This window comes from Muscardinus avellanarius, assembly GCF_963383645.1.
Source record: "Muscardinus avellanarius genome assembly, chromosome: 15".
NCBI classification, from domain to species: Eukaryota; Metazoa; Chordata; class Mammalia; order Rodentia; family Gliridae; genus Muscardinus; species Muscardinus avellanarius.
Window position 1 is genome coordinate 70038585 of NC_137801.1, and position 26310 is coordinate 70064894.

General features: G+C 44.0%; 1 protein-coding gene across 1 annotated transcript; it reads right to left on the reverse strand.

The window, feature by feature from the left end:
• Positions 1 to 3101: 3101 nt before the first annotated feature.
• On the reverse strand, positions 3102 to 25579 carry EVA1A (eva-1 homolog A, regulator of programmed cell death; the record flags this gene model as incomplete). Its single annotated transcript, XM_080711967.1, has 2 exons — positions 3102 to 3478; positions 25480 to 25579. 2 exons carry the CDS (start codon positions 25577 to 25579, stop codon positions 3102 to 3104), a joined length of 477 nt encoding a protein of 158 aa, XP_080568093.1.
• Between the last annotated feature and the right edge of the window lie 731 nt (positions 25580 to 26310).

Genomic DNA, 26310 nt, shown 5'->3' on the forward strand with positions numbered 1-26310 from the left:
GTGGTTCAAAGTTAGAAGCCTGGACCCTTACTGAAGGGAGAGAAGAAGAGAACATTAAGAAAAAGTCAAAATCAGACAGTCGATGTTTCCTTCAGCAGTCTCACTCCTGTGACCCAAACACATGGCATGCAAAACTTTAAGGCAGAAGGATTTTATTTGGAGGCTCACAATCCTAGAGAGTTCAGCCCATGTTAGGGTGGCTTCCAAGCAGGAGCTGTGGCTACAAGTCCTCAGGGCATCATGGTGGGGAGCAGAGAGAGAGAGGGGGATAAGAGCACATTGTCAGCTCATAATGTCAAGGGAAGGAGAGGGAGCTGTAGTAGCCAACCAAGGAAAATAGACTGTCTCCAGCCATAACCCCAGCAGCCTACCTCCAAATGTGGCTGCATAGCATGACACATGAGCTTTGGGAATCATTTTAAATTCAATCCATGTCAATAGAAAAAACAAGAAAGCTACGCTAGACTGGTACAGTGGCTCCTGGGGGAGTGTGCTCAGCACCCTAGCTCCACTCCCTTCTCAGCCAGGCCTCTCCTCTTGGTTTCTAGTAAGGAAAGTTGGTGGAGGCTTCTGCACACCTGGAGAGGATGGCTAAGGCTCCTACACTTCCCAAAGTGTTTCAAGCTTCTTTTGTAGCTAATGCTGCTCAGTGAAAGGCCAGAGAAGTGAGATGCATCCATTCCATGTGGTCTTTTTCTTCTGCTGACTTCTGAGCTGGGTGAGTTGTGAAAGTCCAGAACACGCATGCACACGACCTGTGAGCTTTGCGGGGGCTTAACTAGTGGCGAGCAATCCAGCATACTTACCGGTACAGGTGTGGTGTGATCTCATCTGCGAAAGAAGATAAGACGAGCAGCAGAGACAAATAGAGCTGAGGGCTGAGAAAGACCAATCTTTTGATAGCATTTGAGCCCCTGGATCCAGACAACTCTGAAGCCAGATCCAACTCGGCCCTTCAAGTTTTGCGAATCAATAAATGTTTTTTTTTTTTTTAAGTTGGACTATCTTTTGGTTGCAAATGCAAGTTTCCTACACAGAAACTGGAACCAAGAGTAGAAAGATAAACCTAAAAAGTAAAACTGGGCAAGTCAAGACAAGGAAGGCTGGAAATCTGGGATCCTTGTTATTTGGAAGTCAAGCTGCTGGTTAAACCGTTTTCTAGTGTATTCTGTGCCTTAGAGGAATACTCACATCATCCTAATGATGGGAACATCATGGAGGTGGTAGAATGGTATCAGGATAGCAGAGTGATAACTGAGAAACCCAAGTGTCCTGAAGCCCTCGCAAATACTGTAGCCCTGACTAGCAAGGTTCATGATCATTCCCTACAACCAGCTTTCGCTGTATCCTGAAGATGAGAGATGCACTTTTCTAAGAGGCAGAGACCAAGACAGATGACATTAGTTAAGGCCCAGGTAAATGGGATGATTGTTGCGATTGTCACTAAAGGACTGACATTATAAGGGTAAAATTCCTGATCCAAGATGCGACTTATCAAGATTTTTGGCACTTGATATTGACCCAAACAAGGCTACCCAAAGTGAAATAATCAGGCCAGCTGCCTACGGTTTCCAGCAAACTGTACTGCCCTTGGCAACCAGAGATTATGATTGTTTATTCTTAAGATATCCCTCTAAGCCTCTATAACTGGGAGTGAATTACTAAAGCAGTGCAGACCCCCCTGGGGGATATCTATTGACCATCCTCTTAGGCATGGTGACAACGTCCCTAGACAAGAAAGATCTTCCCAGGAGGGGGCCTCTGGGGCACCCAGACAGGCTGACTAAGGGGTCTACTACAGGGCAAAAGAAGGGAGCCAACAGACGAGACAGAGCTCCCGTTTCCTGTTTATCTGTCTAGAAGATGTTGCTTCCTCCTCTGTGACCCATTTCTAAATGTTTCACAGTCTCGCTTCTCTTCCTTCCCTGCCCACTTCCTCTCTCCATGTGAGGACCGTGTCTTATTCCTAGCCTTAGATAAGTTGTGTAACAATAACTCAACTTTATTGCAGCCAACCAACAACTTATCACCTATAGAAAATGAAACACTGGTCACCACACAGGGAGCATTTCTCCATTCGAATGCTGGAGGGCCCTGGCAGAAGCCCATATTCACTCATATAAGGCTGTCACTTAAGCTAAATGTCACTGTAGAGAAGGCATACAACGAAAGAAGATTTCATGTGACCTTTATTTTTTATTCCGTCCCAACTTTGGCTTTAATCCTCACCCCTCCATTTCAATTCTCTTCTTGGAAATCTAAATTGATTTTTTTTTCAACAAAATGTCTAAAATCATGATTATCTGGGGTCATCATAAGCCCTTTTTCTTTCCAACAGGGGAGGAGGACGCACAACTTTAATTTTTATGCAGCACTTTCAAATATGTGTGTCAATAGATATTTTTATAAACGACTTAAAAACCCTTCATCCTTTGAGGTTACTGACATTTTCTAGTTCACTGACACATACCCCCCATTACAATCTTTCTATTCATTTTAATGAATGAGGTGGGAACTACACCAAAAAAATAGGATTTTAATCCCTGAGGTGCCAGTTAAAACGGAGAGGTTGCCATTGCAACAAAGGATTTAAAAAAAAAATTTTTTTTTTTAGCCTTAAATAATAAGCATGGATCATGCTATCTGGATCAGAATCACCCCCACAGCATGGGGTCACTTAGATAACTGCATTTCCTGGGTTGTGTTGCCCTGATATGTCCAGCTCTCATGCTATGAGAATTTATTTTTTTTCCTTTTGTAAAGGAATATAACACAAAGCCACGTAATCTGCAGAAACTTCTGAGATCCTCAGAAATCAAGAGAAACCATCGTCCCGGGTTCTCAAATCTCCATCCGCATTGTTGGAGAGGGTGTTTCAGCACCATTCCAAGACCTGGAAAAGCCATGAGCCCACTTTGGGCTTCCCACTTCTCCGTCGCCGTCGTAGAAAAGGAGAAACCAGTCCTCTTAGCCAGAAAATGGGTGGGCAGGGCCTGCTTTTCTCTGCAGCCCACATCCTGCAGAGCTGGGTTTGGCGCCTTGCACCCCTGTCCCCACAGATGCCCCCCTGCCTCCTGAGCATTTGGGGTCCCCGCAGCCCGCTAGTAGTAGCGGTTCAGGCTGCGGGTGCCGGGCACCTCGGGCTGCCCGTTCATCCAGATCTCCCTGATGATGCGTTCGCGCTCCTCCAGCCGCTGGGCGCGCTCCAGCTCCTCGGCCGAGGTGAACACGTTCTTGTTCAAAGTCTTCTCGAAGCGGCGGTGTCTCCGCACCGACAGGTCCGAGGCGGTGTCCGAGCCGCCGTCCTCGCTGTCGCTGCTGTCACTGCTGCTGTCCGGGTTCTGCGGGAACTTCCTCCGCGGCCGCCGCCGCCGGCAGTCGGCGTGGCAGGAGACCCTCATCACCAAGGCGGCCAGGGTCAGCACCAGCCCGATGCACACGCCCGACACGAAGTACAGCGCCGCCCGCTCGGGGTTCTCTGGGGGGAGAGGAGGGAGGGAGCGATTGAGAGAGAGATGGCAGCTTTATAAGCAGACACCAAACAGGTCTACGCCCCAAGTCAAGCCCCGAGTCACCTCTCACCCAGGCAAGCTTTTAAAAAAAGAATTATTTTTTTGTTGTTTATTTAATTTTTGGTACTGAGGTTGGAACCCAGGGGCATGCTACTTCTGAGCAACACTTTTATCCCCTCTTTAAATTTTTATTTGGATACCAGGTCTTTGCTAAACTGCTGAAGCTGGCCCGGAACCTGTGATCCTCCTGACTCAGCCTCCCAAGCACTGTGATTACAAGCATGTGCCACCAAAACTGGCTTATATCCCACACTTTGATGGCTACCCAAACTGCTCCCCCATCATGATATTTCTACCAGAAACAGTAATGCATGCATAGCGATGTGTATAGCAGCACAATGCATAACAGCCGAATTATGGAACCAGCCTAGGTGTCCATCAACAGACAGATGAATGGATTACAGAATTACAGGATATACACCCAGTGGAATTCTACTTAGCCATAAAGAAGAACAAAATTATGTCGTTGCCGGGGAAATAGAGGGAACTGGAGAATATCATGCTAAGTGAGATTAGACAGTCACAAAGTTAAAGGTCGGATGTTTTCCCTCATAGATAAGAGAGAAATTGTGAAATAGAGGGACTCTAGACAAAGGAGGAGAGACCCCAGTGGAGTGGGATGGGGTCTAACTGAAGGAGGCGGAGGGAGGAGGGAAATATTCTGATGGACATGATGTTCATACACAGATGTACCAATGCCGATCACAACACTGTGTATGGGGGAGGGTGAGAGAGTGGGCTGGGAGTTGGGGGAGGCCCCCGGAGTGCTGTGTACACGTGTGTCTCTATCACAGAACCGCATCATGGCATATGATTACAATGCACCAATAAAAAAAAGAAAGAAATTGTTTCCAGATGAAAGGTTAAAGAAAAACTATAATTATTTAGCACATAGTATTTGCAAGCAGCTGTGCTTAGGCGTCATTTGTTTAAGAGATGTATCTGTCTAAAGAGTCTTTTCACCTATACCAATATGTTTTGGCTCTTGAATTTATTTGTACAACCCTGTGAGTTATCTTTTAATCACTCTGATAGTTTCTGAGAATGTCCCACCTTCTGGTACTCATGGGTTGGACTTACTTCTAAGAAAGAGAATATAGGCAGGGAATGGTGACATGCCTGTAATCCCAGTAATTGGGAGGCCGAGACAGGAAGATTTTTGGTTTGGGATTGGCCTTAGCAACTTAGTGAGACCCTGTTTTAAAACAAAAAATAAAAAAGGCTTGGGGGCATAAGTCAGAGGTAGACTGCTCCTGAGTTCAATCCCCAATGCGAAAAAAAAAAAAGAAGGAAAAGAAAAATGAAATAGAATATAATAAAAGTAATGAATGATTTAAAGTTAAGGTTGCATAAGGCTGTGACTTCATCTTGCTTATTGCAATGATTTTCTCTCTCTCTCCCTCTCTCTCTCTCTCTCTCTCTCTCTCTCTCTCTCTCTTTCTCTCCTTGTTCCCTCTGGTGAAGCCAGCTGTCATATGTTCATATGTGAGTAGCTGTACAGAGAGGCCCAGTGTCAAGGAACTAAGGGTGGCCTCCAGCCAATCGCCTTCAAGGAACCGAACGGTGCCAATAGCCATGTGGGTGATCCTGGCAGTGACTCATCCCAGGTCAAGCCTTGTGGTGACCACAGACCTGGCCTTGTAGCAGCTTCATGGGAGACCTTGAGCTGGAGAACCCCGGCTGAGCCACATTCAGGTTTCTGAACCACAGAATCTGAGATATAAAATATGTGCCGTTTCAAGCCACTAATTGTGGGGTAGTCTGGACACAGCAGTAGGTAACACATGCAATCAATTGCAGGTCTAAAGCTGGTGTCGGCATCTGGGAATAATCTCATCGATGTAACTGAAAGAAGAGGAAGAATTTTAGCTCTTCCTTGGTGAAAGAAGAATATAATTATTCTGTTGATGAGCAATATGCTTAGGGGGGGCCTGGTGGTGAGCTTTAAGATTTGCCCTTACTAAGCACAAATGAGAATACAGGGACAGCCTGGCCCGAGTCACATGACGTGGCATGGGCACGCTGGCAGGACTCAAGTAGACATCAGCAAATTAAATTTCCATGTTCTGCTGGGGGTGGTGGTGCACGCTTGTAATCCCAGCGCTTGAGAGGCTGAGACAGGAGGACAGCAAAGGTTCAAAGCCAGCCTCAGCTACTAAGTGAGGCTCTCAGCAACTTAGTGAGATCCTGCTTCCAAATAAAGTATAAAATAGTCTGGGAGTATAGCCCAGAGGTAGAGAAGCCCCTGGGTTCCACACCCAGTACCACACAAAAAATAATTTCCGTATTCTATATTCACTTATAAGTATGAATCAAAACATATGCCATGCCAGGTGTGGTGGCACACGCTTGTAATCCCCGAGCTTGGGAGGCAGAGACAGGAGGATTGCACAGGTTCGAAGCCAGCCATGTGCGCTGGCTTAAGAGACCCTGTTTCCAAATAAAAAATGTATAAAATAGGTCTGGGAGTGTAGCCCGGAGGTAGAAGGGTTTCCAGGAACCCCAGTACCACACAAAAAAAACCCAAAACCAACAACAAAATATGTCATTTTGTGGTTTTAAATAATACAAGTGGGATCATAGATGATAGATATTTGCTTTTTAAATATAAGTCTTACAGAGATTTCCACATCTGTGTATTGAGGCCAACAACATTGTTTTTTATGATTGTTCAATAGCACAGGCCTATCAAAGTCAATCATGTCCTTACTGATAAGCATATAAATTTTTGTCTATTTTTTCACAATTATGATCAATGCTATAGTCAATGTCCTTACATCCTTGTACACATCTTTTCATGTAGAATTATTTCTACAGGTTATCTAGAATTAACCTGTAAAAATTGTTTCTATGGGTTTGTTATCTGAAACCACTGCATCAAACCAAGGCATTGTGAAGTTGAATGCATTCTAAAGAAATGCATTTTGAAGTTTAATGAAATTCTAAATTGCATTCAATAAAAAAGGCTCTGTCAGTCTAAGTACAGCACCTTGAACCCATGTGTTAATGATCCCTCTCTCCCTCTGAAAGCCCCATAGAAATGACAAAGGTGTGAGTTAAACTGATACAAATTGTAAGAACAAAGAGTAGAGTGGAGAAGAAAACAGAATCCAAGAGCAGTGAATAAAGTAGTCAATAAATAGGACAAAAGTGTGGTGAAGGAACCTGACCCTAAATTTCACCCAGCTGATGTCAGCAGATGCTGAAACCAAAGGAGCCTGGCCCTGAGGCCACGCAGCACAGCAGAGACACAAGCCCGGCCCAGTCTACCCCAAAAGAGAAGTGCTGAGAGGCAAAGAGGCTGTGGGAGCTCTGGGAGCACAAGGCAGGTGGAGAACTGAGCTCTGAAGTGGGGGCCTGAGGAAGAAGATGCTCTCGGGGCCAAGAGCTGAGGGCTGTGCTGAGTGAGCTCCATGAAGATGGAGAAAAGTGTCCCAGGCAGAGGGAGAAGCATAAAGAAAGACACCGAGATGTGAAAAAACATGTCTAGGCAGGAAAGTACAACAGGCTTGGAACAAATCTATAGGAAAATGTTAAATTCCTCTTTTCTATGGCAACCCTTTAAATATTTGGAAATAACTATCAGATCGCTAGGTTTCGAGTATCATTGAATACATTACTGTTATGCTCTGAATATCATAATATTCATAAAATAACAGAACCATAACATCATAATATTCCAGCGTAGAAAATAATAGATCCATAACCACAGAAAATAACTATTTCTAATCATACAGCCCCAAATCATATCTACACTATCAATCAAAATATTCTCGTGTACTGAACTTACTGTGAAGTAGACCATGTAAGTATTTAAGGTGAGAGAATTAAATCATATTTCTCCATTAAAAAAAAAATCCTGACCACTAAGATTCTTCTCAATTCAAATGCCAAAACTTCACTTTGTATCACCCTAAGTTCCAGGGTGTTGAGATTTTTTATAATTTTGATACCGTCACCTAAACCAATCTCTCAAAGCCTACTATTGGTCACCAAACCAAACAGGTATAATGCTAGCTAAGACAGCATAAAAATAATGAACAAGACTATGGCCAGTAAAATCACTATCCTGGCCTCTAGGTGAATGAGACCCAGTGTGTACAAGGAGCCTGCTGATCTTCAGTGGCTGTGAATTTCCTGATCATCCTGGTGTTCAGCACAGAATTCTCCACCTCATCCTCAAGCTCACAAAATGTCTCACCTTATCTGAACCCCCACTACACTGTGGCCCCATTAGCCTGGATGCTTTCTGAGGAAAGGAACAGAATCTTAAGTCTTTGAATTTCCTAAACCCTCATAGAGTATGTTCCTGAAAACTCATGAAATCCTGGACATCATCATTCCCAACCTTTTTCTTTTTCTGTTCTACTTCCTGCCTTCCCCCCACCTCTCCTCTTCCTTTTGAAACAGGGTCTCACCAAGTTGCTGAGGTGCTTTACCTAAGTTGCTGGTGCTGGTCTCGAACCTGTGATCCTCCTGCTGCAGCCTCCCAAATACTGGGATTACAAGAATGTGACACCATACCTGGCTATTTGTGTGTGTGTGTGGGGGGGGGGTCTGGGGATGAAACCCAGGAGCATTCGACCTCTGAGCTATACTCCCTGCCCTATTTTTTATTCTTTATTTTGAAACTGGGTCTCACTGAGTTGCAAAGGGCCTCACTAAGTAGCTGAGGCTGTCTGAGAACCACGATCCTCTGGTCTCAGCCTCCCAAATGCTGGGATTACAAGCGTGCACCACCAGGTCCGGCTCTGGCTACTTTTTGTAGTCTTCAAATGAAATAAAAAGCTGGAGCAAAGAGAGGTTGTGTGACTTCCCTAGGCCATATAGTGATTGAAAAGAACCAAGCAGCCGGGCGTGGTGGCGCACGCTTGTAATCCCCACGCTTGGGAGGTGGAGACAGGAGGATCGCACAGGTTCGAAGCCAGCCGTGTGCGCTGGCTTAAGAGACCCTGTTTCCAAATAAAAAGTATAAAATAGGTCTGAGAGTGTAGCCCGAAGGTAGAAGGGTTTCCAGGAACCCCAGTACCATTAAAAAAATAGAAAGAAAGAAAGAAAGAAAGAAAGAAAGAAAGAAAGAAAGAAAGAAACCAAGCAAATACAAGTCTATCAGTTCTTAAATGCAATCCCTTCTTATCATTTCCTGATGTCTCTATGGAATCTATGATGAGCTCGTCTTCACCAGGCACAAATGATGACAAGCTGGAATGAGCCAGCATCTTATCTAGATTCTAAAGCAAACCTAGAAAGCTCTTAAGCCCTCAGTTACAGAGGACACCAAGTCTTGGGACAAATAAAAGCCCTAGACTTGACTCTCCACAAGATTTGTCTTTCTTTTGTGAAGTGTGTGTGGGCGGGAGGTCTTTCCTGTATCAGTCAAGTGACCTTGGACCAATCCCAGCGTCACTGAACCTCCAAGCCCCATAGGAGATGCTGGTGCAAGACAAAGCAGAACTGGACTGGAGAGAAATACCAGAGTGTGTGAGAAGTGCCACTGGGGTGGGCTCAGCGAACTCATGATGGGTGACAATTGTCAGTGTGTCCAGGAATGGGAAACCCAAGAGGCAAGAAAAGTTCAGTCCAGGGTGGGCTATATAAGTTCCAGTGAGAATCCACAAGTAGAAATCACTGGGATAAAACACAATTAAAAGCCCACTTGCTGGAAAAATGGGATCCTGCTGTTTATCAAGATAAAACCTCTCCCAAGGGCCAGGTCGTGGCTCCTGTGCTTTGTCCAAAGTTTCAAAGTTCTCTTGGAGCCCTTTTGCCTTAATAAAGGCTTGCCTCCCCCTCACAAATATGCCCCCAGTGCTAACAGAATTCATCTTCTTTCACCAACTGCATCAGGCAGAAAGAGGGTCCTTGTAGTCCAGGCAACAGCTGATCAGGGAGTCCAGGTTCCTCCCTTTGTTTATACCCCCATACCCCATAAGGCCACAGACCCTAAGTCTTTATGTCTGAAAGGGCCTGATAAGCAGCCTTCACAGTGGGAATGCGTGCAAAGAGGCACACAGGCACAGATGACATTAAGGGAATGAATTCCCAGACCTTGGACGGGCATTTTCTCTGTTCTTGCTTATACTGGACTGACTCAAGAAAGCGCTTGTGGTAGAGGGATGTGCTCACCTGCCCCACTCCCCACCACAGCCCTTCCCCTCTCCCCACCGCACACAAAAGGCAGACTCCCTCCATGTCCTGCAGCTTACCACCCTGTGCTGCCCAGAGTGCAAACCTGGCCACCAAGCAAAATGACTCAGAATACGAATGCCCATGGCAGGAGGCAAAGGCCCCTAAGGACTATGAGATACATCCGTTTCTGACTCCAACTCAATTCTTAGTTTTCAACAAAACAGAAGAAAGGCCAAAACAAGTTGTCAGCTGACAGATCATTAAAAATAATTTATGATGATAGATCACTCCGAGTTTTGGCATAGAGCACAAATTTAACCCAAAGACTTGGGTGACATCATTATAATAAAACTTTTTTGGTTCCCATCTATGTATTTATGGGAACAAGCTTTCCCAGCAATCATATGTATGAAAAAGTAAAAACAAGGAATAAAATTTTTATTGAATCATACCTCACTCCTTTGATAGGTGATGCTCGCCCACGATTACATAAACTAACAGAGGGGCTTGTCCATCGCTTCAACAGACACATTTCCTGTAAATTTTAACTTTATATTAAAAGTTCCCCTCTACCTTCCAACCTTATAGAAAATATTTCTCACATTCAACTTTTACCTCAAACTATCCCGTTTCTCTCTCGTCTCCTCATTCTTCCTCCTTTCTATTTTCAGCTGTTCTTTTTCTGTGGGAGGCCTTTCTCAATCTACCAGACATCTATACCCAAGGTCCAGGACCATCTTTGACTCACTTTGGCTTGTATTCCCTAGATCAGTCTCACCCACTGTCACCTCCCTCCCAGCACACAATTTGGGTTCCCGGCACCTGGATTATCCCTGCGGCCTTTTACTTCACGATCGAATTCTGGTTCCTCTCACCTCCATTGTATTTTATTTTGAAGATGAAAGTCAATGCAACATTTTAAATTGTGATTCCTATTGTAGGTCTTAAATTCTTCCAAAAATAAAGAAAGAAAGAAAGAAAGAAAGAAAGAAAGAAAGAAAGAAAGAAAGAAAGAAAAGGGAAATCTCAAAGTCCTCAAAAATCTGGTTAAAATCTTCTTGATCATATCCCCCAAACTTCTCCAGAAGAGCCTTGACTCCAGACAAGCCAAGGGTTCTTTATCTGCTTTTTTCTTGTCTTTTTATTTTTAATAACTGGAGATTGAATCCAGAGGCATTGTACCTTTGAGCTACACCCCTCACCCCCAGCATTTTCTTAATTTTTATTTTGAATCAGGGTCTCCCTAGGTTGCTGAGCGTCTTGTTGAGTTGCTGAGGCTGGCCTTGAACCTGTAATGAGGAGGTAGAAGGATATAGGCAGATAGGAAAAAGGCTTTGGTAGAAAAAAGCTAATTTCCTGAGTTTCCTGAGGGGAGACAAATGCCTGAAACTCCAAAGGCTCAAAGATAAGAAGACCAGAGCTTCACAAAGCCATCCTGAGTTTCCTAATCAACAAACCCACCCAGCAAGTCTGGCATTCCTGAAAGGAGACCCTTCAAAGAACTTGCAAATGTCCTATGCAAATTCTCCTTGGAGTCACCACAACCACAAACGGACTTGCAAGCGGCCAGGCATCAGCCAGTCAGATGGCAAAAGTGGGTCACTTTCCCGCTCGGGACCCCCTCCCCTTTTGGGGAGCTGTTCTCTCTCTCACAGGTCCTGTTGGCCCTGAAAGAAGGCAGAGCAGCTGTTCTCTCTCTCACAGGTCGTGTTGGCCCTGAAAGAAGGCAGAGTGCATCTGAGGGCACGTGGCTCGGGCGACTCTCGAGTAGTGACCTGAAGGCCTCTGCTGGACATCATGGCTGACCAGGCCCTTAGGGGTGACCTGTACCTCTTTTCTGGCAGATCGCGTGGACTCTGGGAGAAGGTAGTTTGTAATTGACGGCACTTGGCTCGGGCGACACTCGAGTAGTGACCTGAAGGCAGCTACTGGACAACAGAGACCCGACAGCCCTTAGGGGTGTTCGGCCACTTTTCTCTATTCCCTTCTGGCAGACCACGCAGACTCTGGAAGAAAGCAGCCTGCACCTGAAGGCAATTGGCTTGGGCTACTCTCAAGTATTGTCCTGAAGGCAGCGGCTGGACCCAGAGTTCCAGCCCCTTTGGGGGTGTTCAGCCACCCTTGCCCCATTCCCTGCTGCTTCCAATAAACCTTTTACTCCCCTTCCTGAGGTCTGCGGGTGTCATTCTTCGCTCTCCGTAGACAAGAACTCGCAGGGGTTTTCTCGCAAGAACCCCCCCCCCCCGTTTCATTTTGCACACATGGTTTTAAATCAGACTAGCCCTTGATTATTTGCTAGCTAACCAAGGAGGAGTTTGTGCTATTGCTAATACTTCCTGTTACATACATGTAAACTCCTCAGGAACAGTAAAAACTAGAACTGAGGACATTCCAAGACAACCTAAGTGGCTACAAAAAGGAGCTGCAAAATCGCTGTCACCCAAATATGGGAACAGATCCAAAATATGTTTCCATCTGTTACCTCATGGCTGCTGCCCTTTTAGGGCCCTTTAATCATGTTAATTGTCATTCTCATCTTCGGTCCATGTCTTCTTAACATGCTAACCAGTTCATCTCTTCTCATTTAGAAAAGTTCAAGCTACAAACGGTCCTTCAAATGGAGCCTCACATGAATTTCCAAGCCCCAGTCTACCATGGCCATCTAGATTGCCCGCCTCCGATGGGGTCCTAACTGCCGCTGCCCCCACGACGCCCCCTTACAGCAGGAAGTCGCTAAGAGCGGTCATCGCCCGTTTCCCTAACGGCAGTTAGGGTTTCCTATTCGGAAGGGGGGATTGAGGAGATAGAAAGGAAATAGGCAGATAGGAAAAAGGCTTTGGTAGAAAAAAGCTAATTTCCTGAGTTTCCTGAGGGGAGACAAATGCCTGAAACTCCAAAGGCTCAAAGATAAGAAGACCAGAGCTTCACAAAGCCATCCTGAGTTTCCTAATCAACAAACCCACCCAGCAAGTCTGGCATTCCTGAAAGGAGACCCTTCAAAGAACTTGCAAATGTCCTATGCAAATTCTCCTTGGAGTCACCACAACCACAAACGGACTTGCAAGCGGCCAGGCATCAGCCAGTCAGATGGCAAAAGTGGGTCACTTTCCCGCTCCGGACCCCCTCTCCTTCTGGGGAGCTGTTCTCTCTCTCTCACAGGTCGTGTTGGCACTGAGAGAAGGCAGAGTGCATCTGAGGGCACGTGGCTCGGGCGACTCTCGAGTAGTGACCTGAAGGCCTCTGCTGGACATCATGGCTGACCAGGCCCTTAGGGGTGACCTGTACCTCTTTTCTGGCAGATCGCGTGGACTCTGGGAGAAGGTAGTTTGTAATTGACGGCACTTGGCTCGGGCGACACTCGAGTAGTGACCTGAAGGCAGCTACTGGACAACAGAGACCCGACAGCCCTTAGGGGTGTTCGGCCACTTTTCTCTATTCCCTTCTGGCAGACCACGCAGACTCTGGAAGAAAGCAGCCTGCACCTGAAGGCAATTCGGCTTGGGCTACTCTCAAGTATTGTCCTGAAGGCAGCGGCTGGACCCAGAGTTCCAGCCCCTTTGGGGGTGTTCAGCCACCCTTGCCCCATTCCCTGCTGCTTCCAATAAACCTTTTACTCCCCTTCCTGAGGTCTGCGGGTGTCATTCTTCGCTCTCCGTAGACAAGAACTCGCCGGGGTTTTCTCGCAAGAAACCCCCGTTTCAGTAATTTATCTCAGCCTCCAAAGTATTGGGATTAGAGGCTTGCACCACCAAGCCCAGCTCATTATACACTTGTCTCACAAATATATTTTCCTTGTGTTTGTTCTTCACTCCTTTGCTTAAATGTCAGATTCTGTGACTCTAGTCAAAAAAAAAATTATTTTTCTAATTGGATAATTAACCTTCAGTAAAACCAAGCCCTCCTCCCTTTCAGAAACATAGTGCTGCTCAAAGTGACATGCCTTGAACTTTGCAAACATTTAATTCCCTCTTTTGGCAGTATGAAACATACTAAACAAGTTTTCTTAGAATGCTAATAAGGATCACTTAATAATGAATGTAAAAATTCTATGGAAGATTATTATGAAAGCAAGCCCTGGCTCAAGACAAAAAGATGACTACTTCATTTGCTACCTGTCTCTCAACCCAAAAAGAAAAATTCCCCAGCCTAGAGGGGATCTGCTTGGGTCCCACTCTGAGAGGCAGAGGTTACAGTGGTCAGTTTCACTTTATTGTCCAACTCACCTTGTAAATCAACCTTTCTTCTGTTAGTATAAGTGTCTAGCATTAAAACATGTTGATTCAACGAATCGTGTTGGTAAGTCAGAAGCAGGAATAGGCTGCCTTTTAAAACCCTTCAGAGCTCAGCAGTCTACTATGGCAGCAAACCAGGCCCTGTCTCTGGTGGAACATGAGTCTGAAGCTCCCTAATTCTGTCTCCATTTGTTGGAGACTTGTTTATATTCCGTACAAGGGTTTTTAGATCATGAGAGAGTCCAGCATAATCCCACTGGCTACATAGTCCAGCGAAATAAAAATCAAAGGAAACATAAATCCTAAACAGACACTGCGGATGAGTTTGGATGAGCTGATTTCTTCTCAAACCAATCACTAGGGTGATCTCTTCATGCCCTCTCTGCCCAACACTGGAATCTCAGAATGTTAGAAATATGCAGATATATACATACTGCAGATGTGCTGTGTCAGTCAACATTCTCACTGCCATGAACCAACAAACCTGACCACACAACTTAGAGGAACGAAGATTTATTTACTGACAGTTTTTGGAGATTTCAAGGTTCAGTCCATATCAGGCTGGGTCTGTGGAGCCCAGGGCATGGTGGTGGGAAGCAATGGGGGTGGAAGGGGGTACAGAGGAAACAAGGGCTCTGCTCCTCACATCATGACAGAGAGCAGGGAGAGGAGAAACCATATAATCCCCAAGGCCACACCCCAGGGATCCCTGCTGAGGAACAAAGCCCCACCTTCAACATTGCTGCCTTGTTTCCATGAGGGTTAGGGGGACATCTTAAAACCAAACTACTATACATACATAGACCAAAAAAGGTGGAGACACTCACAGGGAAGGAAGGAGGGATGAGACAGGAAGGAAAGAAGGGAGAGAAGGAAAGTACATATAATGATAGGTAGGTAGGTAGGTAGATAGATGATAGATAAATAGGGTGATCTATCATTTTTTTGCCAGAATATGAGATAATCCTCCTGTACTGGTTATCTTTTAGCCATTACCACAATTCAGGAGAGCAGGTAAGTATAGCCAAGATGAGATGTGTCTAGGCTTTCACCAAGATAGAAAGCTATTCTTGACAGTAAAGGTAGAAACACAAGTCGTCCTGGCTTTCACAACCTGTCCTCACTTGACCTGTGAAATAGACCTAACTTTGGAGATAAGTGTCTGGCTTCCATTTGGAAAACCAATATTCTCATTTTCCCTTACCTAGTTTACCATCTAACCTCTACTCACAATGCCTTGGTTTAAAAAAAAAAAATCCTCTTTTCCATACAGCATCTCAGACACAGATTTCTGAAGAAGCCCAATAAGAGCAACCAGACAGGGCAAAGGAGTTCACTGGGTCACCCTGGGTCCCAGGCTGGCACCTCCGGGCTGACATCCATGGCTGATATAATTTGCACCATACTGCTTCACTGCTCTTTTCTCCCGCTCAAACCAGAACTGTAGCTCTAGGGGGGTTGTTTTTTCTCTCCTCTAATATTTTCTGCCCCAGGTCACTTCCTCTTGGCCAATGATCCATCCTAGTCTTCACCAGATCCAGACAGCTGTTAATTACCCAGGAAGTGTAGAGGGGAGGGCTATTGTCGGTTGTTTTCCCTTCATAAATAAAAATAAATGTATTGCTGTATCTGGTTTCCTGCAGGGTCATTGTTTTCATGGGCAGGAAGAGGCCCTATGTGGAGGTCCTGGGGCTAATCTCATTTGCACCTTCAGGGGTATGATCATGCCCAACAGCTCTGCAGGAGAGGACTGCAACAACCTGCAACAACTATGCAATGGCCGCAGCCTTTCCCTGCCTGGGCTTTCTGGTTGGCCCTAAGTCTTCCAGTCATTCCAGTGGAAGGGATTGTTTTAAAGTGGCTTTTGGAGGATAGCAGGACTTGTGCAGAATCAGACAGTGCTTGGCATAACATCTTCTCTAAACTCTCAAGGCATTAGAAGGATGTCTTTTCATGGGATCTGTACCACCCTACAGGAAAGGGAAGGTTCCCACTAAAACTTCTGTTTTGTTTGAAATGCTGGAGGAGCTCCCCTCCCCTCCATCCCTGAATTATTCCTTCTCAGGAAAGGAGTAGGGGGAAATCTCTGTCCCCACCAGGCCAGCTCTGCTGTGCGGTCCTTTGATTTTACCCCCTTCATCTTCTCTCCATAAGGAAGCTTCCATTTCTTTTCCCTCAATCCTAATCCACCCACTGGCTTTTCTCCCCTGCACCAGAAAATTCCTAGAGCTTTACAAACCATGCTGGGCTATGGTTTGGAAGCGTGTCCTCCAAACATCCACGTGTTAAAGGCATGGGCACTGCCCTGTGGCATTCCTGGGAGGTGGTAGAACCTTTAGAAATGGGGTCAGGGGGGAGGAAGTTGGGTCACTAGGGGGAGTGTGCTTGAAGGGGACATGGGAATAGAACTATGTGTATACTTATATTTCTGTGCATAATATATGGTATAACATCAAGAGTGAAGAATAGGAAAAATTATAAAGCCACCAAAATCACTACCCATTTTTGTCTCTCTTTGCCTCCCAACCACCACCAAGTAAACAAGCCTTCTCTCTCTGCCACACACTCTTGCCTTGACATGCTGTGCTGCCACAGGCCCAAAGCAGCAGGGCCGAGTGACCGTGGGCTAACACCTCGGAAACCATGAGCCAACATTTTCTTCTTAAAAGCTTATTATGCCAAATGTTTGTCACAGTAGTGGAAAGTTGACTAAGGTACTTGGGACTCATGTGAGAAACCCTGACACATTCTCTTGTGTGTGTGTGTGTGTGTGTGTGTGTGTGTGTGTGTGTGTGTGTGTGACTGGGGATTGATCCCAAAGGCATTCTACCTCCAAGTTATACCTCTAGCCTGATTTTCTTTCTTATTTGGAAACAAGATCTCACTAAGTTGCCAAGGCTGACTTTGAACCTACGATCCTTCTGTCTTAGCATCCCAAATACTTGGATTATAAGTGTGCACCACCATGCCCAACTCTCTGATGCTTTCTCTAATCTGGCTGTACCACTGCTAAAGTCAATGTTGTATTCTGATGCCTTTCTAGCTTCTTGAGTTTGGAAGACAAGAACAATGTGTCATTAATTACCACCAATCAACCTAGGCAGCACTGTATGTAGCTGTGTTATAATTGATAGAAGCATTAACTTTCCCACACAACCATGAGAAATGTGAGGGCAGAATGATTCACTTTGATTTCTCAAAGCACACAGTCCAGCACATTACTCATGGCTTGTATCTCAGAAGCAATTTCTGAATTAAATCACGAGTACGTGATTTCTAAAGGTTCAGTTTAAGAAATGTATTACATGTGGATACATACGTCTGTGTGTGTACAGACAAAATCACCAGAATCACACAACCTGCGTATAACTACACAGTATACAGTGAAGTGAACCTTCAAGTCACTTTTATTGTTATATGACAAAGTTCATATAAACACCTACATAATTATGTTTACGGAGCACATATCACTCCATAGTCTTTCTCCAGTTACATCTAATAATGGGTTCCTCGTATTCCATCAGTCGAATCTACCACAGTTTACAAAAATAGTTTCCTGCCTTTGAAAGTTCAGTTATTGAAAAAAATTAGAAAAAATAATGATGGAAGGAATATGTTTGTGCTTTTACTGCCCCTTCTTGTGCTTGTTTATTCTTTATTGCCTTACAATGGATTCTCAAAAAAAAATCTCTGTGTTAAACAGGATACACATTATTATAGCTCTTGGTACACATTGCCAGGAGGTCTATCAAAAGTGCGTCATTCATTTCTTGCCATCAGCCATGCCTGAAAGCACTTCCTTCGCCAAATCATCTGTAGCAGAGATATTCCAACTGTTACATTTTTTTTTACAAATTATATAGATTATATAGTTCATTAAAAAGATTATTTATCCCACACATCTTATTGTGAAGCTACAATGCCTTGGGCACTGCTTCAGTGCTAAAGACACATAGGTCCTCAGCTTCATGAGATTAACAGTATAGAAGGGGATAATAAAAAAGAAACTATGACAATCTCTCAAATGTCCAAATTTGTTCTGGGTGTGGTGGCGCATGTCTGTAAACTCGGTACTTAGGAGACTGAGATATGAAGATTGTAGGTTCAAGGTTAGCCTCAGCAATTTTATGAGGTTCTATTTCAATGGCAAAAAATAAAAAATAAAAAGGGCTGAGGGTGTATACAAGCTTAGAGATAGAATGTCCCTGCCCCAGTATCAAAGGGGGAAAAATAGTCCAAACTTGTGAATATCATGAATTTCATAATGAAGGGCTAGGTGCCCTCACTACTGAGAAACCACCTCAAGCTTATACATGGTTAGGATTCTGGCCAATTGCTATATGGTCAGCACGGCTACCATTAAAATTATAGATTCAAAGAACATTGGTTAGATGAAAATCTCCCCAAACATCTACACTGAAAAAGAAATTACTCTAAGCAAAGTCAAAAGACAAATGACAAATTAGGAAAAAAATAGTTGTGATGTGTAGCAGACACAAAGGGCCCAATGTATAAAAAAGCACCCAGAAAGAATGTTAAGATAAAAGACCAAAAACCAATAAAGAAAATAGATAAAAAGAGCCGGGCATGGTGGTGCACGCTTGTAATCCCAGTACTTGGGAGGCTGAGACAGGAGGATAGTGCAGGCTCAAAGCCAGCCTCAGCTACTTACTTAGTGAGGCTCTCAGCAACTTAGTGAGACCCTGCTTCCAAATAAAGTATAAAATAGGTCTGGGAGTGTAGCCCCGAGGTAGAAGGCCCGTGGGTTGTAAGATCTTCTCATACATCTTTCAAAGAATAAATTAGTAAAACAATTTAAAGGGCAATTTGGTGACTTTTTCTTCCTTATAATTTATGCATATTTTTACTTTTGGAAATGTACTCTGCCAATGCACTTGAATATGTATGCCATAGTTTGCAGCAACTCTGTTGCTGTTTGCAAACCTCTGAAGCACTGCTGTGTGCCATCTGTAACGGACTAGTTCAACTGTGGCTGGTCCTCTTATGCAATGGAATGGGATGTAATTGTCTCAAGGAGTGAAGAAGTTCTATCTGAAATATCTCAGTGATGTATTGTTTGGCGAAAAAAGCAAAGTGCAAAACAATGTGACTGATATGCTAACTGTACATAAAATAAGGGAGGAGTTGAACTACTTGCTCATATTGTCCCACACCTGCATAGAGAATTCTGAAAGGAATACAGAAGCCTTGTGTTACCTCCAGACTGAGAGCTGGATGGAAGGGGCAGCTCTGGGATTAGATTCTTTTTTTTTTTTTTTGTAGTGCCAGGGATGGAACCCAGGGGCATTCTATCACCAAGCTATATTCCTAGCCCTATTTTTTATTATTTATTTATTTACTTATTTTAGTGGGTCTGGGGATGGAACCCAGGGGCATTCGACTTCCGAGCCACAACCCCTGCCCTATTTTTTATTCTTTATTTTGAAACCAGGTCTCACTGAGTTGCAGAGGGCCTTTTATCCTTTATTTTGAAACAAGGTCTAAGTTGCAGAGGGCCTCACTAAGTAGTTGAGAATGGCCGCAAACCTACGATAGTCCTGTCTTGGCCTCCCAAGTACTGGGATTACATACGTGCATCACCATACTCAGCTGGGATTAGACTTCTTGCTCTATATCTTTTTACTGTTTGTTCATTGGGCCATGCTGATTCGCTGATTTATTGAGTATCTGAGAGCTTCCGCCCACTATTGCATCAGGATACATACACAGCACTTCAAAAAGAAAACACCAAATACCTTTCTGCTCCTGAAAGTTTATATTCTAGGAGGAGAGAGAGAGAGAGATGACAGATTAAGTATGTGGTATATTAGATGATGATAAAGTGATAAGAAAAAGAAAACAGGAGAACTAGAAGGTTGATCATGAAATATTGAATGCGTGTAGATGGGATCAGGCAGAGGGACCAGTGTGGAACTCCTAGAGAAAGGGACTTTGAAGGAAAAACCTAAAGGAAGTGGAAGAGTGAGCCAGGCAAATGTGTTAAATATTCAAGTCATTAAATCTTTCTAATAACCGTATTAGAAGTCATTAATGGGACCATTATTAGTAATGAGATTATTATCCTCATTGTTGAGTATGACATTCTGATTCCAATGGGCTGCTTGCGAATAGTTAAAACAAGAAATATTAACTCAAGTACTAACACAGAAGGAAACAAAATTCGCACGTGGAGAACACGGATGAGCAAGGTAACTCACGTGTGTGCAGGCCACCAAGCTGAGGTTTTCAACTCTTGTAGGCAAAAAAGGAAGCCTGTTAAATCATACAGTGTTTGGATTTTTATGCCAAAAGTCATGAAGATCTACAGAGGTATTATGAAAAGAGTTGCATTATCACACCTCAATTTTGGAAAGATCATTTTGCTAGAAAATACAGACTATGGAAGAAGATTGGAGGCAGGAGACTATGGACACCATTATGGCAGCCCAGGCAAACACATGATGGGGCTTGACTCAAACCAGTAATGGCAGGAATGAAGGAGAGGACCCAGCTAAGGGGCTGTGAGAGGTGAAATGGGCTGGCCCCTGAACAACGGGATATGGGCTGTGAAGAAGACACATCAAAGGTTAAAAGTATTATTTCTGGATTAGGTGATGCTCTAGATAGGTACAAAAAAGAAGGAGTGTGTGTGTGTGTGTGTGTGTGTGTGTGTGTGTGTGTGTGTGTAGCATTGGGGATTGAAGCATTCCACCTCTAAGCTACACCCCCAGCCTGATTTCTTTGGAAACAAGGTCTCACTAAGTTGAGGAGGGCCCAGCTAAATTGTTGAGGCTGGCTTTGAACCTGCAATCCTCCTGTCTCAGCTTCCCAAGTACTGGGATTACAAGCATGCACTATCACAGCTGGCTTTTAGAAGGAGCATATTTTTTTTTACATTGGTTTTTTTTGTGGGTTTACTTTATTTTTTACACAAATTTTTTATTGAAAATAAATGGTATACATTTAAACTGTACTTGGTGCCCTCTTCCCCCCAACCCCATTTTCCCTCCCCCCTCCCACCAATGATTGTCCAGGGTTACCATGCCATATTCATACTTTTACACATATTCAGATGTAGACCCTCATTAATCAAGTTCAGCCTTCTTCCTCTCCTATCTTTCCATTCAAATTTTGCTGAGATTTCCCCTCCATTATCTGGAGTCCCTCTGGTATCCCCTATGTTCCCTAGTTTGGGCATATTAGAGGAAACATATGTCCCTTCTAGAAGGAGCATATTTAAACAGAAGAATAATATTCCATTCTAGGCCAGGGTGTATTTAAAATGCATAAAAATATATCCAGTGGTCATTTTCAGAATGCATAGATACTTGCTAAGGAAGTCAGAAAATAAAGAGGAATGATAATTGCCTAATGTCTATATAAGTCAAAATTAATATCCTAATAAAATAACATTTCTTATTAGAAATATCAGTAAGCCATAAAATACTTTAAAATATAGTCAAGAGAGAGAAAGTTAAATACACACATACCCACACCATTTTAGCACCCAGCTGTAACTTAGAATAAAATGTGGTTACATTTACATATGGATAAATAAAAATAACGGGATTATACTGCATATGCTCCATGGTAACAGTCTTTATTCATTTAATAGCATGTCATAAGCATCCTTCTAATTCAATTAATATTCACCATTTTTTCATTTTTCATGATATAAGCAGTTCTTCAGATTAATCATTCTTAAAGTAATATTTCTGCTTTTATTCCTAATTACTTCCTTGGGAGAAATCCCTAGCAGTGCGACTGCCGAGTGAAATAATATATATATTAAGGACTTGGATAGATATTGCCAGATCATTCTCTAGAGAGGCCGCAGCAATTACAGCTCCATTAGCTCTATGTGCAAGTACCCATTTCCCCACATTTTCTCTAAAACTGAAGTTTGATGCTCAATCACTTAAATCTCTAAGAAGTGTATAAATAAACATGCAAACTGCATTGCTCTTTCTGTTTCGCACTTACTTGCTAGGATGCAAACTGTCCAGACTTTATCGGCAACTCATACTTTTCCTTTTGCAAACGGCTAATACCTGTCCTTTGCTTCCTGTTCTTTCAGAGAACGTCTCGATTTCTAAGATCTCCTCGAATGTACCAAGCTTTAACACTTCATCACCGATACTACATTTTTTTTCTTCAAAGTTCATCACTTGTCATTTATTTTTAGTGAGCATGTTGGCAAGCGCATATTTTTAAATTATTGGAATAGTCCAGGTTTGAAAGGACTGTTGTGAAGAATGAGATCAAGATGTATCAGAAGCAAGCAGAAAAGCCAAGGCACTGTGTGAAAGGCTCAACTGAGACTGGGAATGAGGAGTTTCCACCAGCCGCAAGCTCGCAATGGCAGCAGCACTTGGCAGCTTGGTTGCAGAGGGACAATAGGTCAGCTTTCTCGGGTTCTCACAGAGGAACCCTAGCGAGAGCCAGAAAGTAAAGCCAGCCCTTCCCCAAAGGAAATCCAGTCAGAACCCTGGTCCCTTCCTTCTCATCCAACATCCAGAAACATCAAAAAAAAAAAAAAAATGAAAGAAATTTTTAAAGAAATAAACCTTCATTCCAGTAGCACAAGAGTCATTCCAAACATGGAGCGTTTCCACGGTTTTTTAAATGGCTCTTTATTGTACAGGAACAGCATCGTGTCTCCAGAAATGGTCTTGAGGAGGATGCCACGATCTTCCTCAAGAGTTAACTATGGACCAAGGAAGGGGAAAATATTAGACCCCTCCAATCTCACATGCTCTCTGTCTCCCTCTCTCCTAAAAAGGTTCTCAAAGACCTGGACATCCCCCCAAACACAGACACACACACACACACACACACACACACACACACACACACACACTGAGGAGTATACTCAAGAGTTAGAGTTTCATCTAATAGTTTAATCAGAGTTGGACATAGGAATAAGGCAGTTGTATATATTAGCAAGTATGTGGTTAATGTAATGGATCATGTGAATAGGACAAGAAACTGCTGGTGTTAGGGTTTTCTAGAGGAACAGAACCGAGAGAGAGAGAGAGAGAGAGAGAGAGAGAGAGAGAGAGAGAGAGAGAGAGAGAGAGAGAGGGAGAAGAGAGAAGAGAGAGAGATTGAGAGAGATGAAATACAATTTACCAATTTTTTCTATTATAGACTGTACTTCTGGCATATCTAGAGATGAAGTACAATTTATCAATTTATTCTTTTACTGACTGTCCTTCTGGCATCATACCTAAAAGTCTTTGCCTGACCCCAGGTCAAAAAGACTTTCTCAGGCTGAGGTGGTAACTCAGTGCTACAGCACTTACTTTAATCCCTAGTACCACCAAAAAATAAATAAAAACCTCTTATATTTTCTTTTTGCAGTACTTGGAATTGAACCCAGGAGAATTCTACCTCTGAGCTACACCCCAGTCCTATTTTTTATTCTTAACTTTGAAATAGGGTCTCACTAAGTTGCCAAGGGCCTCACTAAGTTGCTTAGGTCAGCCACGAACCTACAATCATCCTGTCTCGGTCTTCCAACTACTGAGATTACAAGTGCGTGTCACCATGCCCGGCTCTCACCTTCATGTTTTAAAGTTTCCTGCAACTTTACAATTAATTTACTAAATATATTTATCAGGGAGTGCTTACCATTTTAGAATCACTTTTCAGTCATTGAATCTATTTATAGGATCTGATAAATATCATCTTAGCTACTCTACATTCAATCTCATTGCCTTCTCTTTAAATCTTAGCCCACATTTACTTAAAAGAAGCATTGTCTTCCTATGTCCCAAGCAGTATTTAACCATTTAAACCTTAAAGTATGGAGAAAGAAGGAAGATTAGAGAGGAAAAAAAAAAAAAAAAAACCAAGGGTCATGTACCTTCAGCCTTGACAAGATCACAAGATACACAGTAAACACCAGACCATTCAATGAGTTACCACATTCAGTGGTCACTCCTCAGGGTCATACTGGCCCAAATGGAGAACTGCCAAGTACCTCCTGTGCCGAGCAGAGCTCCAAAGTCCAGAACTCTGTTTGCTCTCACCAAAGTCTTTTTAAATATTTTTTTGCAACAGCTGATTTTGCAAGTGTCCTTTGAGACCTTGGGAGCTCCAGGCCCTCTATCTTCACGACAGTCAAGTGCTCAACATCCAATTGCTTATAAAATCATAGTGTCAGAGTTTTAAACATCTTTATTCAGCTCCAGAGTCCTTTCTCCCCAATACCTCCTTGAAGAAAGAACAAAAATGAAATTCCTCTGATGTGCGGGTGTCCGGGAAAGGATGCACAAGTTACCAGACTTCCTGAGTAGGATGAGGAGCTGACCAATGACCTGGGTTTCTCCGAACCAGGAAGGCAGAACCCGGAGCAGGAAACACATACAGTATATGTACTCTTGCCAACCACAAAGGAGCCAGCTTGGTAAGCCCTGAGAAGTCTCTTTCTTCAATCAGGATGGCATCATCAAAGATCCTCTTGCAAGGAGAAGGCTTCTGTTTTCTTTAGCCTTAGTGTTGGCTTGGATTTGCTGTTGTCAATAGAAATGTCAGGTTGTTGTTGTTGTTGTTGTTGTTGTTGTTGTTGTTGTTGCAGTACTGGGACTGAACCCAGAGGCATTTGTACCTCTGAGCCATACTCCAGCCCATTTTTAATTTTGCGTTTTGAAACAGAGTCTCTCTAGGTTGGTGAGATGCTGGTCTTGAACCTGCGTTCCTCCTGTCTCAGCCTCCTCAGTACTGGGAGAAATGTCAGGTTTTACATTTGAACTTTCAGGTCATCACATATGAGCCCTGGCTAGTGAATCAGAAAGTAAAACCAGCCCTTCCTCAAAAGCAATCTGATTAGAAGTTCAGTCCCTTCCTTTTCATACAACACCCAGAAACATCAGAAAACAGAACAAAGCAAAAGCCAGCTGTCAAAAAAAGAAAGTCAAAAGCTCCCTCAAGCAGAACAGGAACGACTGGGTCGCTACCAAATTGTGGGGATTTCCATAAAATTCTAAACAGTTCCTAGTAGACGAACCACAATAGGGCTGCAAAATTGATCTGGAGGAGACAGTCGGCCATTTGCATATAGACTCATCCTTGAACCAAGAAAGGGACAAATATCAAACCCTTCCAGATTTGCATACCCTGTCTCCCAAACACTTCAGTCGGCCTCAAAACACAGAACATATACATACACATGCATGTGCGTGCACACACACACACACACACACACACACACACATGACCCACTTGCGGTTGAGAACTGCTTAGAGATTACAAGGCTGAGGGCTCTCCATCAGCCCCCTTCCTCATCAGAGCGGATGCACAATGACAGAGGTCAACAGTCGCCCTGGGTCACTTCACTCACTGCACTGAAAAGAAACTAAACGTCTCCAGAAAACAAAGCTCTCAGAACCTTTTCCCGCCAAATTAGAGAATATCAACCTAGACCTTCCATCTCAAAACTATAGCATTTCTCTACTAAGATCAGACGCAGACATGGTCACTCAGGAAACAGCTGCAGACCCAGCCCCAGGCCTCGGCCTTGGCCCTGGGGACCAGGCACCTACCTGAGACAAAGGAATAGGCTGCCAGGATGTTGCTGAGCAAGGCCATGTCCGTGCGCTCGGGGGCCGTCGGCTCCGTGCTGTGGCTGAAGGGTAGCCTCATGTGGTACCCAGGTGAGACCTCCTGGAGGTGCTTCGGCCCGATTGGCGTGGCTACTCTCCCGCTCTTCTCTTCTGGATAGAAACATAAAGCAAGTGATGAGACACACTCTGCTTCCCTGAGCCTGTGCTCTGGGTAGTCTGGGTGCAAGAAAAGAGAGGCAGTCTCCTAAACGCCAGCCAGCTTTCCTAGCCACGGAGCCACAAGGATCCGAGATCTTGTCCTCTTTATTCCGGCAAGCTTCTCGATTTGCAAGGAAGCAGCAGCTCCTTACATTTTTCTCTCCTAACCTCTCTCCTTTGGCCTCCCCATCTCCTCCCAACTCCGCACTCAAACACTCCTCCCTTTGAACATCCTGGTACTCTACTGCATTCTTGATGGTTCACCTTTGAAGAACAGTCCACTGGGCTCAGTCATGATCTTAATCACTACAGTTTAGTCCCATGCCACACTCTGCTTCTCTCCTGTCCTGCTTTCCCCGGAGCCGGCGCTCACAAGTGTACTTTGATCAGTTTGCCTTATCCTTGGGTCAAAGAATGTGCACTCTTGGCAATGGGTCAGAGCTGGCTCTTCCAGTACTAAAGAGTTGGTTCCGGTTCTAAAATGCCCAGAAGAATTCACAAGCTCGGCTGCTCCCTGCCCCCAGCTCCATGACTCTATCCATGAGTGTTATAGACCAGCCTTGCACACACATGCACACATGCACATGTGCGTGTGACATTCTTATGGCCCAT